The 20,085-nt window shown below is 37.6% G+C and overlaps 1 protein-coding gene across 7 annotated transcripts in view; it reads right to left on the bottom strand.

Moving 5' to 3' along the window:
- The window catches only part of KDM4C (lysine demethylase 4C), a 430,228-nt gene that overhangs the window by 368,909 nt on the left and 41,234 nt on the right, over window positions 1-20,085 (bottom strand). For 6 of the 7 annotated variants that reach the window (XR_006353225.1, XM_043966024.1, XM_043965986.1 and 3 more), the window contains exons 2-3: window positions 9,235-9,355; window positions 5,921-6,081 (exon numbers count right to left, since the gene is read on the bottom strand). Coding sequence is in view for 6 of the 7 variants with exons in the window: in XM_043966024.1 (XP_043821959.1) it covers window positions 5,921-6,081; window positions 9,235-9,301 (228 nt within the window). In the remaining variant the exon portion in view is untranslated. The remainder of the gene's footprint in view (window positions 1-5,920; window positions 6,082-9,234; window positions 9,356-20,085) is intronic. The other variant, XM_043966034.1, reaches the window with a different exon arrangement.

Below are 20,085 nucleotides of genomic sequence, written 5' to 3'. Positions count from 1 at the left end.
AAAATCCACAAATAAGCTCTGCTCCTGTACTGTCTTAGTAAATAGAAAACTATTCTCAAAGAGTCAATTTTCTTTTCCTAATATCCCAACAAAATGTACTATGTATTTTACCAATGCATGACATATTAATGTCAAAGGAAAAAATCTCCAATCACAAACACACAAACAATATAAACTACTATGAGACAATATTGGTTCCCTTAAATTACAATTTCTTTTTCTTTACTTGATGGAAAGAAAACAAGGATTCTATGGAAAGAATCAGAATAACTTTAATGCCAGACCTATTTATTGACTGATGTACTAAGCACAATCTGGGTCAATATAAACATTCATCCTGATAAGATGTTTCCCACTTTATTATGCAGAAATGGAGATATGGATCTAGGCTCTAAGACATTTTATTCATCTTTTTCTTTTCCACTTTTGTCTTATTCTATCTACCTTCATGAATGTCACCTTTGTCACATAATAGATTTGAAATTTAAAACTAAACACTTAGGGGCAGCTAGGTGGCGCAGTGGATAGAGCACCGGCCCTGGATTCAGGAGTACCTGAGTTCAAATCCAACCTCATACACTTAACACTTACTAGCTGTGTGTCCCTGGGCAAGTCACTTAACCCCAATTGCCCTGCAAAAACACAAAACAAAACAAAAACAAAAAAAAAACTAAACACAAGAAAGTAGAACACAATTTAAAATTTTAAAAACACTCAATCTTTGTCTCAAATTACTGCTATTAAAACTATCCAACTTAAAGTGTACACTAATTTCCAATACTTCCATTAAATGGTGACAGTGACAAAATGCATTATGTGGACATTCTATCCCCCAAGACTATCAAAGAAACAAAAAAGAAAAGGGATGACTGATATGACTGAAGGTATTTTTTCCCCAATTCTATAAATTTGTTGCTTCTGGAAAATCCAAAAGAATGTGAAAAGAAATAAATATTGCGCTTCCCTAACTTAAAGTAAATTTAATAAAAGTTTATTTAGTAAAAAAATGAGAAAAAAGTTTATTTAGTAACATGACACTGTTTTCTTTTATATATAATAAAAATTTGAAACAGCAATCTACTTTCTTGTTATTTTAAAGAAAACCTGGTTTAAGAAAGCCTAAATCGGGGCAGCTAGATAGCGCAGTGGATAGAACACCGGCCCTAGAGTCAGGAGTACCTGAGTTCAAATCCGGCTTCAGACACTTAACACTTACTAGCTGTGTGACCCTGGGCAAGTCACTTAACCCCAATTGCCTCACTTAAAAAAAAAATTTTTTTTAAAAGCCTAAATCTCCAATATCTGTAAGTCCCAGTTTTCAAAATATAACTTGGTCTGGTCTCAGTTGGATTTCAACATTCAAGAAACTAGCTGTAGGCTTCCCTGCCATCTCTTGTTACACAATATCAGCATTTGCACAGGTATACTGTCCACACATAGGAAAACTCCAGAAAACTATGCTGTTGATTCTTCTAACATTACTAAATATATAACCCTATCAAATATCACTCTAATCTCAATGGAACACAGTAAAATCATTATTCAAGAAACAAAGAATTGTCTTCAGAGAAGGGAAAAAAGTTCTTGCTGAGGCCACATTTGAGCTTGGGTCTTCCTAAGTCCAGACCAAGGATTCTATCCACTGCACCACATAGCCACCTTTCTCTGAAGTGCCAATTTCAATTACCCTTGAGTTTTTTTTATGACAATACACCTTCCTGGTTCTCCCCCTATCTATGACCACAAGAATAGTATGGAAAGATAGACTGAAAATTGGAAACTAAATAATCGCATCCTAAAGAATGAGTGGGTCAAACAAAAAATCATAGAAATAAGAGAATCCAAGAGAATGACAATAATGAAACAACATACCAAAACTAATGGGATGCAGCCAAAGCAGTTCTTAGGGGAAATTCTATATCTCTAAATGCTTACATGACCATGTAAATAGTCCCCAACTGCTAGATCATTATCCAAGTTACTGCTTCCCCAGTGTTCTCTTGGGTGTTCTGCGCCCTTTTCTCTTCTATACTATTTCACCCAATAACCTCACCAGCCCCCATGGATACCATTATCAACCAACTCTACTCATTTGGTCGTAAGCTTTCTGCTGAACTCCAGGTCTTGTATCTCTAACTACCTATTAGACCTCCCATACTGGATGTCTTTTTTTTTTTTTTTGATGGGGCAATGAAGGTTAAGTGACTTGCCCAGGGTCACACAGTTAGTGTCAAGTGTCTGAGGCCGGATTTGAACTCAGGTCCTCCTGAATCCAGGCTAGCACTTTATCCACTGTACGACCTAGCTGCCCCTATCCACTGCACCACCTAGCTGCCCCTGGATGTCTTGAAGATATCTTAAATTCACATTCCAAAACTGGTCTCATCAACCCCACACACACCCCAATCCTAACATCTTCCTAATTTCCCTATTAATGTCTAGTATACCATCATCCTCCCAGTAACAAAAATTCATAACCTAAGTATCATCTGGACCTCCTTACTTTCTTTCACAACCCCACCAATAACCAAACTCTTGCCAAATATCTCTTGTGTATTTTCCCTTCTTTCTCCAGACCCTGCCACCACTCTTACCACCACATACTCATACCTGGCCTCCTATTACAAAAGTTTGCTGCTTGGTCTGCCTGACACAAGGCTATCCCCACTCCAGTCCATTCTCCACTTAGCTGCCAAAATGATCTTTCTAAAAGTGCAGGTCACACACACACACACACAAACACACACACAGAGTATCTCACTCCCCGCCCCCCCCATAAGCCACAGCCACTCTCTAACACTTTCAGGACCAAATATAAAATCCTCTGCTGGCATTCAAAACCTTTTATCACTTAGCCCTATACACACATACCTTTTCAGTGTTCTCACACCTTACATGCCCATGTACTCTTTGATCCAGTGAAACTGGCCTCCATGCTATTCCTTGAACAAGGAAATCTATCTCCAGACTCTGGATGTTCTCAATGGCTGTACCCCATACCTAGAATGCTCTCCCTCATTTTCTTCTCCTGACTTGCCTGGCTTCCTTCAAGTTCCAGTTAAAATATTACCTTCTATAGGAAGACTTTCCCCCTTCCTTCTATTGAATATTTCCAATTTACCCTCTATAGAGCTTGACTGTACTTACTCGTTTGCATGTTCTCTCTCCCATTAGACTGTGAGCTCACTGACAGAAGTATCGATCTTTTGCCTTTCTTTGTATCCCTAGCACTTGGCATTATGCCAGGCACATCACCTCACTACACTTAAAATGACCTCACTATATCTAATGTAATTGCCAAGAGAATCTAGCCTAGACATCTTTATCAGGTAAGCAAATCTCTATTCACTGGACCAACCTCATTAAACTAAGGTAAGCACTATCATGCCTTGCATGCCAGGTCAAAACTGAAATAATTAAGAGAGTCTACCATTCAGAGCAGAAAAAACAGTCCAACCAAACTCCTAAAAGGATTCACTTGGTGCAAAGTATAGGATTAGATTTAATAGAACACCACCACCACCCCTCTGGCCTTAAAATAGGATACTTAATTCACCTCCTTTTGTAATATGAGGCACACAAGCAAATAGACTACCATAAAAATAATCACAGCTTACAAGCAAGTAAAAAAGTCCTAAGAAGAACTTGAAAATTTCTCCAAATTAAACCAACATATATCTTAATGACTTCAGAGCACAACTGAGCACAGTGAAAAGATTAAAAAGGGATGTAGGGGCAGCTAGGTGGCTCAGTGCATAGAGCACCAGCCCTGGAGTCAGGAGTACCTGAGTTCAAATCTGGACTCAGACACTTAACACTTACTAGCTGTGTGACCCTGGGCAAGTCACTTAACCCCAATTGCCTCACTAAAAAAAATTTTTTTTTTAAAAAGGGATAGAGAATAATGCTTAGGATCCAAGAAACAAAAAAAAAGCCAAATGATTGTATTCAGAAACCTTACACCTATATATAATGAACACTTCCTCTGAAAATAGACCTGAAAGCCTCCAAATGCTGGCAAAAAGCAAAACCATCAAAAACTGAAACTGACTTTTAAGAACTTTTAAGATAGAAACCAACTGGCTCTAGATGTTGTAATAGCTATAGTCATTTTGCTGGGTGATCAGAAAAAAAGGTCTGAATAAACTCCAAATAAGAATCTGAAAGGATTAAAAAATGATAAGGCAAAAATTATGTGATCATAGCAGCTCCAATCTTCCCTGTTTAAACAAACTGTGGACTTAAGGGGGGGGAATAAAGTAAGTGGACAAAAGTATAACACTATTTGCTAAAGGAGTTTAACTGATGCAAAACTACTAACATGACTAGAAGTGGAAAGAACACATAACACTATCATAAGATTCTAGAGTTGATTTAGTATCTCTGAGTGGCCTAATTCATCTCAAGGTTCAAGGTGTGACTGATGTATGAATTTCTACCTGAAAGTAAAGTTAAATTATACATCAAGTCATCATTATTACTGTAATTATTACTTATGGTACAGTGAAACTGCACATTAAATAGCCATTTTGGTAAACCCCTTTTCTAAGCAAAAAAAAAATTTAGTCCTATGCCCAATGAATTATAATCTTTTTTGGGGTATGTAAGGTATATTGAAAGAAAACCAATACACCTCTGGTGTGAGGATCACCAAGCCCTTTTCAGGGCTGTTTTCCACATCTGATGTCAACCAAATTCACCTAACACTCACCTGTGGCTCCAAGAAGCCACAGCATATGCAGTGACCAAATCCCAGTAAGCCACTTCCACAGAAAGATTAAACCAGGTTGAGAGAAAGGGGACTCAAACATGTCATTGATTTGGGGGGAGGGGGCGGGGGGTGGAATGTCTACCCCAAACATGTGAAGACTTCTCCCAACAGAATGAGCAAACAAAAACAATTTGTTCCAAGGGCCATGAAAGCATCTAAAGCTGACGCCAAACATCTAAGATGCCATGGTCATCTACTACATCCTGAGATGACAATTGTCTTGACTTTGTTTTGCCACTGGATTCTAATGACTCTGGAAGAGAGTGAGGCCAACAACTCTGCCCAACTTGAATCCAATTTATGCTGGAGTCAAGAAAACATCACCCAGACAATTTTACCATTTTTATCTACCTCAAAGTCCTGTTGTGACAGGAAAATGACAAAGCATCAGGTATGGATATTAACTGGGAACTATAGTCACAACCCTACACACGGGCAGCCCAGGCCATAGGAATTCATGCTCAGTACTATCTTCACCCAAGATCTAGCCAATTGCAATTCAAATCCTTCAATAACCCAATAAGAAAACACATTACATGTATATTAGCTCTTGTTTTCATCTTTTAGTGGCACGAATGTAATACTGATTACATAACTATTTATTTACCAGGTACTTGCTGTAAAACTTTGGGGAATTTAAAAAAAAACAACCTTTGGGGAATAGAGAGAATAATATAATCCTTAGAATTAGTTCCACAAACCTAGGTCATCTCATCTGATTTCCTCACTTTACAGATGTGCAAAGGACCACCCAAGAACTGAAATGATTTATCCATGGTCATACCAAAATGGAGTCTCAGAGATGTTTCCCAATGGTAAGAAAAAGCAGCCAAAGGCAACATGAGTTTAAAGTATAAGCTCATTTAAAAAATAATATAGGGAGCAGTTAGGTGGCGCAGTGGATAGAGCACCAGCCCTGGAGTCAGGACTACCTGAGTTCAAATCCAGCCTCAGACATTTAACACTTACTAGCTGTGTGACCCTGGGCAAGTCACTTAACCCCAATTGCCTCACTAAAAAAACAAAAAAAAAACAAAAAAAAACAAAAAAAAAACAAAAAAACAAAGAAACAGAAGACTACAGTTTGAAGATAAGCAAAAAATTATTTGGAATTCAACAAAGTGCCTGAATAGTTGAAAGTTTTCTTACCTTAGCAAGTCCAGCTCTATGTGCTCCTTTAGACTCCATATATGCTAAATATTTGTTGAACTCTCTAAATTCATCCATAGAAGGTCTGAAAGTCATGATCTTACAACTCAGATTTGGGGGGCTATCCACCTCTGCTGCCTCCATGTTGACTAAGTTTTGCCCTGTAAATGAATTAATATATCATCAGTATTCAGTCATTTTGTACCTATTAATACATTACTTTATTTCAGTGACTTGACATGATATGGTTAGATTTTTTTATGCACAGTCTTTTTGGTGTTCAGTCATTTTTCATTCCTGTCCAAACTCCTCGTGGGGTTTTCTTGGCCATTTCCCTCTCCATGTGATTTCCTTCTCCAATGGCATAGCCTAGTGCAGTTCAATTCCCCACGTACCCCAAGCTAAAAATAATTTAAGTAGAAAATTGCATGCCCATAAATGTGCTTTTTTTTATCATCCTACTGTGCTCAATACCATTCACATGATCTCAGCCTAAATAAATCTTATTTATCCAATAAGGCCTAAATAAATAACCATATCTTTGATGAGGATTTCTCTGACCATCCTCACCCCAAAACTGTCTCTTCTTCCTGTGAACTATAGAACTCACTGCATTAGACATTGAGAGTACAGTGTGATGGACATGAAGTCAAGATGACCTGGGCTCAAATCCTCTTTGTGACAATGAGGCCAGTCACTCACTTCTCTGAGCCTCTTTTTCCTCATATGTAAAAGGAGAATAATAATATCTGCAACACTGCCCTTCAGGCTTCCCATAATGATCCAATGAGATAACATAAAGTACTTTGAAAACGTTAAAGGACTATTAGGGTGTCCCAAAAGTTTTAGAGCAGTTTTTGGCTATTAAGGTTTAAAACTACACTAAGATTTTGGGGAATCCATGTATGAAAATCTATTGTTTTATTAGAAGAATACTGCATTCTTATCTCAAATCTATTACAGCTGGGATATGGAGCAAGTCCTATAACCTTTCTTGGCCTCAGTTTCCTCACATTCAAAATGGAAACCTAAAAGCCCTATTTCACAAAAGTGTTTTAAGGAACATTCAAAAAGTCCTACCCTCAGGCATCATCATGTACAGAGGTGACACTGGGTTTCTGGTGCTATTCCAGTCAAACAGACTGAACACTTTCTGAGCAACACCCTACCTAACTACAAAAAGACTCATCACAAAAAGCCAGGCAAACTATTGGTGATTTCTTTGGTTAGGGCAACCCATGCTAAAAAGAAATACAAAATGGGGGGCAGCTAGGTGGCACAGTGGATAAAGCACTGACCCTGGATTCAGGAGGACCTGAGTTCAAACCCGGTCTCAGACACTTGTCACTTACTAGCTGTGTGACCCTGGAAAAGTCACTTAACCCTCACTGTCCTGAAAACAAAACAACAGTCAAGTGATAAAAAGGGAACAGAGGTCGTCACATGAATTGACAATCCATAAGCTTTAACTTGGCCGCTGGAACTTGAAATATGAAGTCTTGTCCAATGAACAAATAGACCTACTACAAGAGGAACTGAATTGTATCAGTCTTGGTATTCCTGCTCTAACTGAACCTAGAAAACAAACGAAACTATAACCACATGGCAGGAAGGCTCACACATTCTCCTTAGAAAGGCACATAAAAGGGGCAGCTAGGTGGCACAGTGGATAAAGCACCAGCCCTGGATTCAGGAGGACCTGAGTTCAAATCCGGCCTCAGACACTTGACACTTACTAGCTGTGTGACCCTGTGCAAGTCACTTAACCCTCATTGCCCCACAAAAAAAAAAAGGCACATAAAGAGAGGAAGGGGCATATTTCATTTTATTCTGCACATAAAAGCAACAAGAAATGTCATCTCATGGATTCTGTGGTCAACTTGAGTTACAGTGATCATTACAACTCCTTGCAAAAGAAAACTACCTTCAAAAGAAGAGCAGCTAACACACAAACACCTGTTAGGAAAAGGCACAGAACTTCTACAAAGCACTCAAGAAGACTGTTGAAATTAAATTAATAACCTTGTTGTTCAGTGACTTCAATGCGAAGGTAAAAAAAAGGTGGAAAAAAAGCAAAATGTCTTGGTAAACATTATTCAAGAGTACAGAATGAGAAAAGCCGAAGACATGTAAGAAGATATATATAAGATTTGTGACTACTCAACATGGATATTTTAAGGAAAAGAATCAGAAGACACCAGGCCTTGGCAAGCACCAAAAATCAAAAGTAAAACTGATTAAACTTTAAGAGACAAGAAAAGATCTATTACTAATATGAAATTCATTCCAGAATAAATTGTGTACAGTGAGGAAACTGACCAAAGATCAAAATTAATATAAAGCTAAAAGTATAAAAATGAATAAAAGATATGGCATGAAATTAAAACTCTAACCCAACCTATTTAAGCAAATTATTAATGATGAAATACTGGAAATTGCCAGAAGACACGAACACAGATCACAACTAATTTTATGATATAAATTGACTGACAATAAAAAGTCCAAAAAAAGTCCAAACAACTACCTGACTTGGCAAATACCTGATCTACTTGGCAAGTGGTTCAGACAACATCTGCTTAGAAATATGAAATCATTTATAAAACTTTACAAAGAGTGTGCAACAAAATGCATGGCATTGCCTCAAAAAACAGCTTAATATAGTTAAGGGGAAAAAGTTTTAAAAACTAAGCCATTATTTAAATGCTCAGAATTGGCAGCACAAAGGGAAAGCTCTCTCCTAACTTGTACTGTGACAGTCTGAACACCTCCAAAACTGTGCCAAGAGTTCAAACAAAAACCAAGAAAAATAAACAAGAAAAAAATCATAACAAACTTCAGGTAACTATTTTGGATTGCAAAATGAGGATAAATTCAATGTTCAAACAAAATCTGATAAAATAACCATTTGGAAACGGGGGGGAAAAAAGGGAAAAAAAAGTAAGCCATTAATCTATTAGGCATATTCAAATGGTTGATGAAATCTCATTAATTTGGGTGTCACTTCCAACAACATAGTAACCCACTCCAGCCTGCCCATTCTACATAACTTGGCTTAAGGTTTAAAACTGCAGTAAGATTTTGGCTTCCAGGTTTCCAGAATTGTCTACCAAATGTGCTGGATGCCTCTCTAGTTATCTCCCAACATAGCAAGGATATCTATGAGTATTCAAGCTGTCCACCTGTGTCATCCCTTCCTCTCACCACATAAGCAGTCCATCATCTTTTTCTATCATACATTTCACAATGAAACCTTTTATTCCTGGTCTTCTTCAAAGTTCCCCATTAGTTATATGTAGCAGCCTTTTCACACCCACCATGCACCTCTCCATTGCCCTTTGCGTGATATTCACTTCCAGTTCTTCGGAGACTGTTGTGTTCCATGTCTTGAAGCCATATAACACCACCGGTAGAATATAAAAGTATGTAACGATGAAACTAAAAGGAAGACAACAAAGAGATGAAAGATGGTAAAGAGCTACAAAGATTTACACAACAAACACTTTTCACCATCAAGGACAGTGAAAGTATCACATTGACTCAATACAGTCTCAAATGTGCTTTTGGAGGAAGCAGAAATGGCACTGAAGAAAGCAAAGATAAGAAAATGAGCTGGATTGTAAGTCCAGTACACAAAGGAGGTCCATTTTGTAAGGTATAAATATTCAAGTGCTTAAAGGGGAAAATTTTAACTTGTAGGGGGAAAAAAACAGTTCTTGTGAACCCCAAAAAAGGGACCACCAAGAGAACTAGCAATATACATAAAAATTTTACAATAAAAATCTATGTTATCAAGGATATTTTTCATATATATATATATGTATATATATATATTTTTTTTTTTTTACAAGAAAAAGCCTAGACAGGCATCAAGGGCATTATTAGTGAGGGTTTTAGAAGCAAACAGGTAGGCTTTCTCAAGTGTTATTTCATAGAAGACCACATCTTTACCATCACCCAAGTGACTGAAAGTTATAAAGAAACAAGATTCCATTGTACTTAGGGCAATAAATAAATACATTTAATTTGGTGCAGCAAAACACTGTCTTTTGAGGCTCTGCTGTAGTAAGATGTCCCCCATATGTATATCAAAATTATACAAGAATCACAGAAACATAGCAAAAAACTTTTGCCAGTGACCCTGACCATCAGTATCCAAAAGAAGGCAGAAAATAGGGAGATATATGCTTGCCAAAGGTGGTCACCACTATCACCAGAGACCCAGAACTAAATCCAAGACAAAAAAATTAATTTCCTTCAGATGATGAAGCCTTCAATAGGCTCTTGTTTGGATATTAGTATTGTGCAGACTATATCAGGCCTGCTAACAATGCAAAATCTATAAATGAGAACTATAATTCCTCAAACCATATATATGGAAAAAGCAAGTTGATACTAAAATTTTATGTTGTCTAATATGACCCTATGAAGTATATTTGTGTCTCAGGCATGAAGACAGACAGATAGGACAGAACAATGTAGTAAATAATAATTTGGGCCTGGAATTATTGGAGAGAAGCAAAGCAGGATTGGGGGGAGAAGAGGGGAGATGAGGGAAGCCTTTGAGAAACTGCAGCAATTATAAAGACCTCAAGCTTCCTCATGAAACTAGGGTCCATCTTTTTAATACCAAGATTCTTTTAGTAACATTATATGATATGCCTCAGTCTTGGAACACCATAGTCTACAAAGAACTGATGTTGCCAAAGGGCAACAGGTAGACACATAGTGTGTGTGAGGAGGTAGAAAAACATTACAAGTAAGAAATTACAATAAGAGTAGTAGTTAGGGTGTCATCAAAAAAAGATAAAGTTGAAAAAGTGAGCTGTTTATGTGGCAAAAGTGAGCTGCTTAGGTGGCAAAAGCAAAGAATGAGTTGTCCATTTCTATCCTGGTTACATCAAGAGAAAGGGTGGACAACTCTGGGGGTTTTAACAAGAGTCACGTAAGACGGGCAGCCATAACCAGCTGCATCACTGGAAAGAATATCTGCATTGAAGAAATCACAAATCTCTGAAGCATTGTAGATTATAAAGAATCAACTAGACTATAACCACAATGGAACATCTGATATGCAGCTGTAAACTGTTATCTTACTCTACTATTCTAATTCAAGTTTCCCTAATCCTTTAAAAAAAAAAAAAAGGCAATCCCAGAACCCTTTTACCCCATCTAACTTCTGAACCATCTCTCTCCCCTTTGTCCCATTGTCTTGGGAAAAGTCATCTAGACCAAATATTCAACTTCACATTCAAGTCACTCCCAATGCCTGGCAATCTTAGCTTCTACCTCTACCAATCTACTAAATCTGCTGATCAGTTTACCAAATGACATCCCAGTTGCTAACTAAACCCAATGACTTTTTTCAGTCCCCATCTTTCTTGATCTTATTTGTATCATTTGGGACTGATGATATTACTGTCTTGGTTCTGCTTCTATCTCCTTGAATACATTCACTCCCAATTGACAATGTTAGCTATTCCTCTTCTTTCCTCACTATATATTACCTTCTTCCATGCATGCTATGCTCCAGCCAAACTAGCCTTCTTCCCGTTTCCCACAAACTTCATCTCTCTTCTCCTTGTCTGTGCACATTCCCCCTCTAGTCTTGGAATTCCTAGAGTTTTCTTTAAGGTTCAACTCAAGAATTCTCTACATGAAACCTTTCCTCATTTCCTTCCGTCTAGTGTCTTTTTCTCAAAAAAAAAAAAAAAAAAGTTTTGTTTTCTATATGCTTATATGTTCATGTTGTCTTCCAACAAAATAAGATCATTTAAGAAAAAGACATTTCTGGCTTTGTATCCTTAGTGCCTAACCTGGCCAATACAGGTGCTTAATCAATGCTTATTGGTTGAGTAATTTCCATTTCCTTCCTGGTCGATTTCCTTTACACTGACAGCATCAATTATCACTTCAATACAGCTAGCTCCTATAGAGTGCTACTGGCCCTAATCTCTAATCTGGCCCTAATCTGAACAGTCCCAAAGAAGAGTTACCCAGGTAATGTTCCATTTTTTATCAGCACTTCTGCTTGGTTTACATGCCAGGGAACATCATGAGTCCTCCAGGACAAGCTGAACACCTGAAATATCAGCATCAAGCAGATTGACTCTGTTTTAACTCCCTGGCTTTTCCCCAACTTCCCCCCTCCCACCTACACCTAACACTTCAGTTTCCTTTTGTGTGTTGTCACCCCACCCCACTGTCAATTAGATTGTTAAACTCCTACTTTTTTAAAATTTGTATTCCAGGGTTTAACACAGTGCCTGACAAATAGTAGATGTTTAATAAATATTTACTGTATTGAACTGAATTACACCTATAGGACATCTCCAGTTCCATGTCCCAACAAACATCTCAAACTCACTATGTCCAAAACAGACTTTATCATCTTTCCCCCAAAACCTACTTTTTATGATTTCACTAGTTCTTTTGGTGGCAATAAAACCATTTATTCACCCAGTATCCCATTTTCAAAACTTAGTGTTAATTTTGATTCCTCCTATTCTCTAATATGTAGCCAATTACCAAGTCCTCTTGATTCACCTTCTGCAAAATTTCTTATATCTACCTTTACTCTTATCTCATTGACACCACTAGAATATAAGTCCTAACCCATTAAGTCATTCATACTGCACCTCTCCCCACTCTTCTTCTAGTCTATCCTAGGGTACCTCCCAGTTCTGAATCCTATAATCTTTCATAATACTGTGTCTGGCCGAGTCATTCCTCTGGTCAAAAATTTTCAATAGTTCCCTCTTGCTTACCAAATAAAGTTTGAGCTCCTTGACTTGAAATGCATAGCCCTACACACTCTAATGCCCCACTAGCTTTCCACCCTTACATTATACTGTTTCCTGTCATATCCTATCTAACTAAAATGGTTTACACTTTTCCCAAGAATGTTATACTTTCCTACCTCTATATCTTTGCTGGTGCTATTTCCTAACCCTGAAATACCTGCCTTTCTTTGCCCTACCTGCTAAATCTTTAAAGTGCAACTGAAACTCTTCTTGCTCAATAAGGCCTTTCAGATTCAATATCCCAACCCTCACAGAGCACTGTGTTTCATACTTCTTTAATGACCATATATAGTCCTATGTACCATTGTACTAGTAGTTATCAACTAATCAATAAGTATTTTAGTAAGTGAAAACTACATACCAGGCAGTGTGCTAGGTGCTATAGATATAAAGACAAAAACGAAAAAAAGTCTTTGCCCTCAAGAACCTTATGTTCTATCTGAGCAGACCACACACACACACACACACACACCCCTAATATCTAACATTTTAATACATTCAACATTTTAAAGAGGGGCAGCTAAGTGGCATAGTGGATAGAGCACTGGCTGTGGAGTCAAGGAGGACCTGAGTTCAAATGTGGCCTCAGACTCTTGACACTTACTAGCTGTGTGACCCTGGGCAAGTCACTTAACCCTAACTGCACGGGCGCACGCGTGCACACACACACACACACACACACACACACACACACACACACACACACACAATTAAAAAGAGGGCCATGGGGGATTGGGAAAGGCCTCATATAGGAAGTAGTGTTTGAGCTGAATTTTTCAAGGAAACCAAGGATTATAAAAGGCATAGGGGGCAACCTTTATACAAACAAGGACATGGGAAATCAAATGTTGGTGTGAAAAACAAAAAACAGGCTAGTTTGGCTGGACTGTAAAACACATGAAAGTAAGTAAAAAATAATAGGCCTGGCAAGGTAAATTGAACCTACAATTATATCAAGAGATACAGAAAAGGCTTCAGGCATTCTCCTAGTTTTCTTCACTTCACATTATAGCAGCTCTCTTTATGGTGGTTAGAATTGGAAATCAAAGGGATGCCCATCAATTGGGCAATGGCTAAACAAGCTATGGTATATGATGGTGGTGGAAGCAGAATGATTTCAGATAGGCCTGGAAAGACTTGTATGAACTGAAGCATAGTGAAGTGAGCAGAACCAGGACAAAGTCATGCACAGTGACAGCAATATTGTTTGTTGAAGAACTGTGAATCACTTAGCTATTCTCAGCAACACAATGATCCAAAGCAATCCCAAAGGACTAATGAGAAAGCACTCATATTGACTGAACAGACTGAAGCATGCTATGTTTTTGTCATTTTTATTTGATTTTTCTTGTACAAAATGACTAATACGGTAATGTTTTAAATAATTACACATGTATAACCTATATCTAAATGTTTACCGCCTCAAGGAAGAAGGAGAGGAGGGAAGGAAGAATAGAATTTAGAACTCAAAACTTTAAATAAAAATTTTCATTAAAAAAAAAAAAAGCTGGGCAGTTAGGTGGTACAGTGGATAAAGCACCAGCCCTGGATTCAGGAGGACCTGAGTTCAAATCCAGCCTCAGACACTTGACACTTACTAGCTGTGTGACCTTGGACAAGTCACTTAACCCTCACTGCCCCACCAAAAAAAAAAAAAAAAGCTAGAAAAAATAATAATAAAATTCAACTAGAACAAACTATAGCCTGTCGGCCAAATCTAGGCTTTATCTGTTTCTTTACAGTTTATGAGCTAAAGGTAGTTTTTATATTTATTTATTTATTTATTTGGTGAGGCAATTGGGGTTAAGTGACTTGCCCGGGGTCACAGAGCTAGTTAAGTATCAAGTGTCTGAGGCCGGATTTGAACTCAGGTCCTCCTGACTCCAGGGCCGGTGCTTTATCCACTGTGCCACTTAGCTAGCCCTAGTTTTTATATTTTTAAATAGAAATTTTTAAATTTCTAAACAGAATATTAAAATTATCCTAAAGAGAATTTTAAAATATAAAAAATCATTCTTGGTTCAAAGACCACACATTATCAGTCAGTGGGCCAGATCTGGCCCCCAGGTTGTAGTCTGCTTACTCCTGGATCTAGAGAAACAAAAGGTCAAGAATCTCAAGGGAAGGGGCAGCTAGGTGGCACAGTGCATACAGCACTGGCCCTGGAGACAGGAGTACCTGAGTTCAAATCCGACCTCAGACACTTAACACTTACTAGCTGTGTGACCCTGGGCAAGTCCTTAACCCTAACTCCAACTGCCTCACCAAAAAAAAAAAAAAAAAAAAAAAAAGAATCTCAAGGGAAATGATGAAAAAAAGTGAAAAAGAGTATAGCTTAGCAGTACCATATCTCAAACTATTCAATAAGCAATAATCCTCAAAAATATTTGATAAGGGTTCAAAAATTGAAAGTTTAATCGGTGGAAAATATTACATGTACATTATAAAGATGAAAAGGCTATAACACAGTGTTCAGAAAATGCAAAAATTTCAAATATTACAGTAAGGACTCATTATTAATTGTACACGTATAACCAATATTTGGTTGCTTGCCACCTCAAGGAGGGGGGAGGGAAGGGAAGGAGGGAATGAAAGAGGAATAGAATTTGGAACTCAAAACTTCAAATAAATAAATGATAAAGAACTCATTATTAAACTACTCCTCAGAAAATTGGAAAGCAGTGTGGCAGAAATTAGGTTTAGAGCAACATTCACACCATATACCCAGATAAGATCCATTGGATAGATGACTCAGATTTTTTAAATGGCATCATAAATAAATGGAAGGAAAAAAATTACTTTTGATTTATAAAGTAGGCTAGATGGGGCAGCTAGGTGGCACAATGGATAGAGCACTAGCCCTGGATTCAGGAGGACCTGAGTTCAATTACGACACTTGACACTTACTAGCTGTGTGACCTTGGGCAAATCACTTAACCCCAACTGCCTCACTTTAAAAAAACAAATAAATAAATAAACTAGGCTAGAGGTCATAACAAAATAAGAGATGAGAGGCTCATATAACTCAACAGGTTCTGATTATTTTAAAGTTTTGCACAAAATAAAGCTAAAATTAGACAGGAAATATAGGTAAATGGGAATAAAATCCTCATGGCAAGTTTTTTTGATAATGATCTCAATGTGAGAGAGAAAAAAAATTTATGAAAACAAAAGCCATTCCACAAATTTTTAATATTAATAAATAATCGGGGCAGCTAGGTGGCGCAGTGGATAGAGCACCGGCCCTGGATTCAGGAGGACCTGAGTTCAAATCTGGCCTCAGACACTTGACACTTACTAGCTGTGTGACCCTGGGCAAGACACTTAACCCCAACTGCCTCACCCAAAAATAAATAAATAAATGAATAGCTAGATAGATAGAGAATCACCTAAGCAACTCTGTGGTTCTACCTCACGTCCATCAAATGACAGCAAAGGAAAATGACGGGAAAGCAGAAAAAACCTTACTGGTAGAACTGTGTATTGATCCAACCATTGTGGAAAGCAATTTAAAACTATTCCCAAAAAGTGACTAAATTGTGCAAACCCTTTGACCCAGGAGTTCTATTTCTAAACTTATTCCCTAAATAGATCCAAAAGAATAAGCCAAGGACCCATGTGTATTAATCAACTTCCTCCCTAAAGCTCCCATTATTTACAACCTAGCAGTTGCTGGTGATAATCAGATGCAGGACAGATTTATTCCACCTTTTAAAGAATAAAGTTATCTTTAAGGCAAGTCAAGATAGCATTAGCTGTTCTTTTGGCAGAGAGAGCTCCAACAGATATCCAAAAACGTCAAGTTTCCCATCATGCCTCTGTGTCATAGTTTTGATTCATTTACCCAACTTCTCATCTATTTTCTCTATTAAGCCAGGTAAACCATAAGTGTGTTCTGATGACAACATTATTTCTATTGCTGTCTCCACTGATCTTCACTCCAATGCCTTGTACCTACAATGCCCCGCTTTCTGGTTCTGAGACTTCCTCACATCTATATCTTTTTTATATATACATAATAATACTCTGCTCCCCCATTTATCTCTATTTCTTTTACTACATGCTGTGTAATTTAAGATTCTAAATGTGGATTCTAATCTGTTCCCCCAGTTTTGGGGGAAATTGACTAAAATCACTGATAAAACGAGTTTAGGTTTTTAAGGGTTTATTGGAAAATAGAAAGGAAAAGATTGAGAACAGAATTCCAACAGCCTGGCATTCCTATCTTTCCTCAAATTTCCTGTGAAGTCCTCTGCTGCCACCACCACCATCAAGTCAGGAACCCAAAAGCTCGGGAGCTCTACCCGCAGGCTCCCTTTCCTCCTTCCTGTCTCCTCCCAGAAAATAGGAGGCTCCTCAAGTTGATTGGCTGGTAGCCTTGATAGACAGCACCCATGAGTAAACATCATTTCCTGACGCCAAGGAAAAGCCACAATGCCTCTGAGGCATTTTCCTCAAGCGGAGCTTTCCCACAGCAAGTCTCCAGTAGGTGGCATCATTCCAATCATTACAATGCTAAGTAGGAAGAAACTTGCAATTTGTTTGGCATGAGAGAGCACCAAAATCAGTGATATCACAGATCCTTGAGGTAGTAAAGTAGGAAAAACTGTCTTGACATTTAATTTTTAAATATTATACATTATAGAAAATGGTTTTTTTAAACCAAAAGTTCACTGTGTATACTCTGAATTGCTGTTTTAATGGTACTTCAGATGGCTTTACTAAAATTCACCAGTGTTAAACTTGATGACCTCAGTAATCTTGCCAGTCACTAAACCTCTCGGGATTGGCTTTGATGAGAGAATTTGGGCAAAGGATAATATAGCTAACAGATCATTTGTGCCCCCAAAAGATCTCCCTCTTCAGCTAGGATACAGTGAACAGCAAAAGAGCACTTAAGCGTCATATTCCAGAAGGAATATTCAGTCTTCTCAATGCTGATAACATCCATAAAACCAAGAGTCTAAATCAGTGAGGGTCATCAATCATGAAGAAGTATTGGGACAGCTACGTGGCGCAGTGGATAGAGCACCGGTCCTGGAGTCAGGAGGACCTGAGTTCAAATCCGGCCTGACACTGAACACTAGCTGTGTGACCCTGGGCAAGTCACTTAACCCCAATTGCCTCACTTTAAAAAAAAAAAAGCAGTATTGCCATCAATCATGAGAAATTACTATGTGCATCTTTCTAAATTTACCATCCACCTAGGCACCTAGGCATACTTGAGTATTTTTTCAAAGGAAGATGAATAGAAGGCATTCCCCCAATTTGTGGGGGCCTGTAGACTGTCTTTAAACAAAAATGCCCCAGTAATTTATCCAGAATCCAGTGTTTTGGTGCTGCTACATTGTTCAGGTTGTTTTTAGAACCACATGCCAGGGCTGAACCAGGACTAGGGAAAAGTACCCTAGATTTTTTTCACCCACATGGTTGTCAAGATATGCATTCTCTATATAGCGTTTGTAAAGTTGATTTAACTCAAAGGTAGGACTTTACATTTATCAATCATAAATCACACGTTGTTAGGTTTAATCTATTAGTATAGCCTGCTAAGATCTTTCTATAACTTTCTTCCAATCATTAATAAAAATTGGACTAAGAAAAAATGTATGAAGCACTCGATTAGAACCCTCCCTCCAAGGTAACACTGACCCACTAAACACTTCTGTTTAGTTTTAATCATCCAACCAGTTCCAATTCCAGCTAACTTTATTATCTACATTGCCTCTATATTATTACAAATTGTTTTCAAGAGTTTCTCTAACAAACACCACCACCATCCCCATGGCCCAAAAGAAGAACTGTCTAGTGACAAAAACCTACTGAAGAGCCTTACTTATGCTGGCCTTTAGATAAAAGAAGTTATATTTCATCACTGAATGAAAAGTCAAAAAGCCTTTCTAGCTTGTAAAAACTTGCAAAAATTTCACTCGCAATAAGATGTCAGAATAGAACTTTATTGTGGGGCAGCTAGGTGACGCAGTGGATAGAGCACCGGCCCTGGAATCAGGAGTAGCTGAGTTCAAATCCAGCCTCAGATGCTTAACACTTACTACTTGTGTGACCCTGGGCAAGTCACTTAACCCCAATTGCCTCACCAAAAAACAAAACAAAACAAAAAAAACAGAATAGTACTTTATCAATAACCATTATCCAGTTATCTATAAAAATGCTAAAAGAATAAAAAGGAATTCAATGGAAAAAAAATATGAAGGAAGAAGGAAGATGGTCTATCTATACCAGATCTCAAACTCATAAAGTACTAATTATCAGAAACAATCTGGTACTGGCTAAGAAATAGAGTAGTGGATCAATGGGTTAGATTAGGTATACAATACATTGTAGTAAATGACCGTGGTAATCTAGTATATGATAAACCAAAAGATTCAAGCTTTTGGGACAAAACTCCTTATTTGACAAAAGCTGCTGGGAACTGGAAAACAATAAGGCAGAACCTAACTATAGACTAGTATCTCAAACTGTATACCAAGATCAAAAATGGGTATATGATTTACACATAAAAGGTTGATACCATAAGCAAATTAGGAGAGTATGGAATAGTTTACCTGTCAGATCTATAGTTAAGGGATGAACTTAGAATCAAAAATAATATAGAGAGTATTTAAAAATGTAAAATAAATCATTTTGGTTACATAAAATTACAAGTTTTTGCACAAACAAAACTAATGCAATCAAAATCAGAAGGAAAGCAGAAAACAGGAAGGGGAGGATTGCAACAAGTTATCTCTGATAAAGGCCTCATTTCTCAAATATACAGAAACCTGATTCAAATTTATAAGAATACAAGTCATTCCCCTATCAAAAAATGATCAAAGGATATGAAGAGTTTTCAGACAAAGAAATCAAAGCTATCTATAGTCATATAAAAATGTTCTGCATCACTATTGATCAGAGAAATGCATATTCAAACAATGACATACCTCCTCACACCTATCAGATTTGCTGATATGACAGAAAAGGAAAATAATAAATGTTGGAGAAGATGTGGGAAAATTAGGACTCAAATGCACTGATGGTGGAGCTGTGAACTGAATTCAACTGTTCTGAAGAGCAAATGGGAACTATATCCAAAGGACAATCAAACTGTACATACCCTTTGACCCAGCAATACCACTACTAAGTCTGCATCCCAAAGAGATCATAAAACAGAGGAAAGGACTGACTTACATGTACAAAAGTATTTATAGCAGCTCTTTTTGTGGTGGCAAAGAACTGGAAATTGAAGGGATGCCCCTCAACTGGGGAATGACTGAACAAGTTATAGCATATGAATGTAATGGAATATTATTGTGCTATAAGAAATGATGAGCAAGAAGATTTAAAAAAAAAACAAACCTGTAATGA

This window comes from Dromiciops gliroides, chromosome 1 (genome assembly GCF_019393635.1).
Source record: "Dromiciops gliroides isolate mDroGli1 chromosome 1, mDroGli1.pri, whole genome shotgun sequence".
Classification (NCBI taxonomy): Eukaryota; Metazoa; Chordata; class Mammalia; order Microbiotheria; family Microbiotheriidae; genus Dromiciops; species Dromiciops gliroides.
Note: the sequence above shows the minus strand (reverse complement) of the source record. Positions and strands in the feature narration are given on the sequence as shown.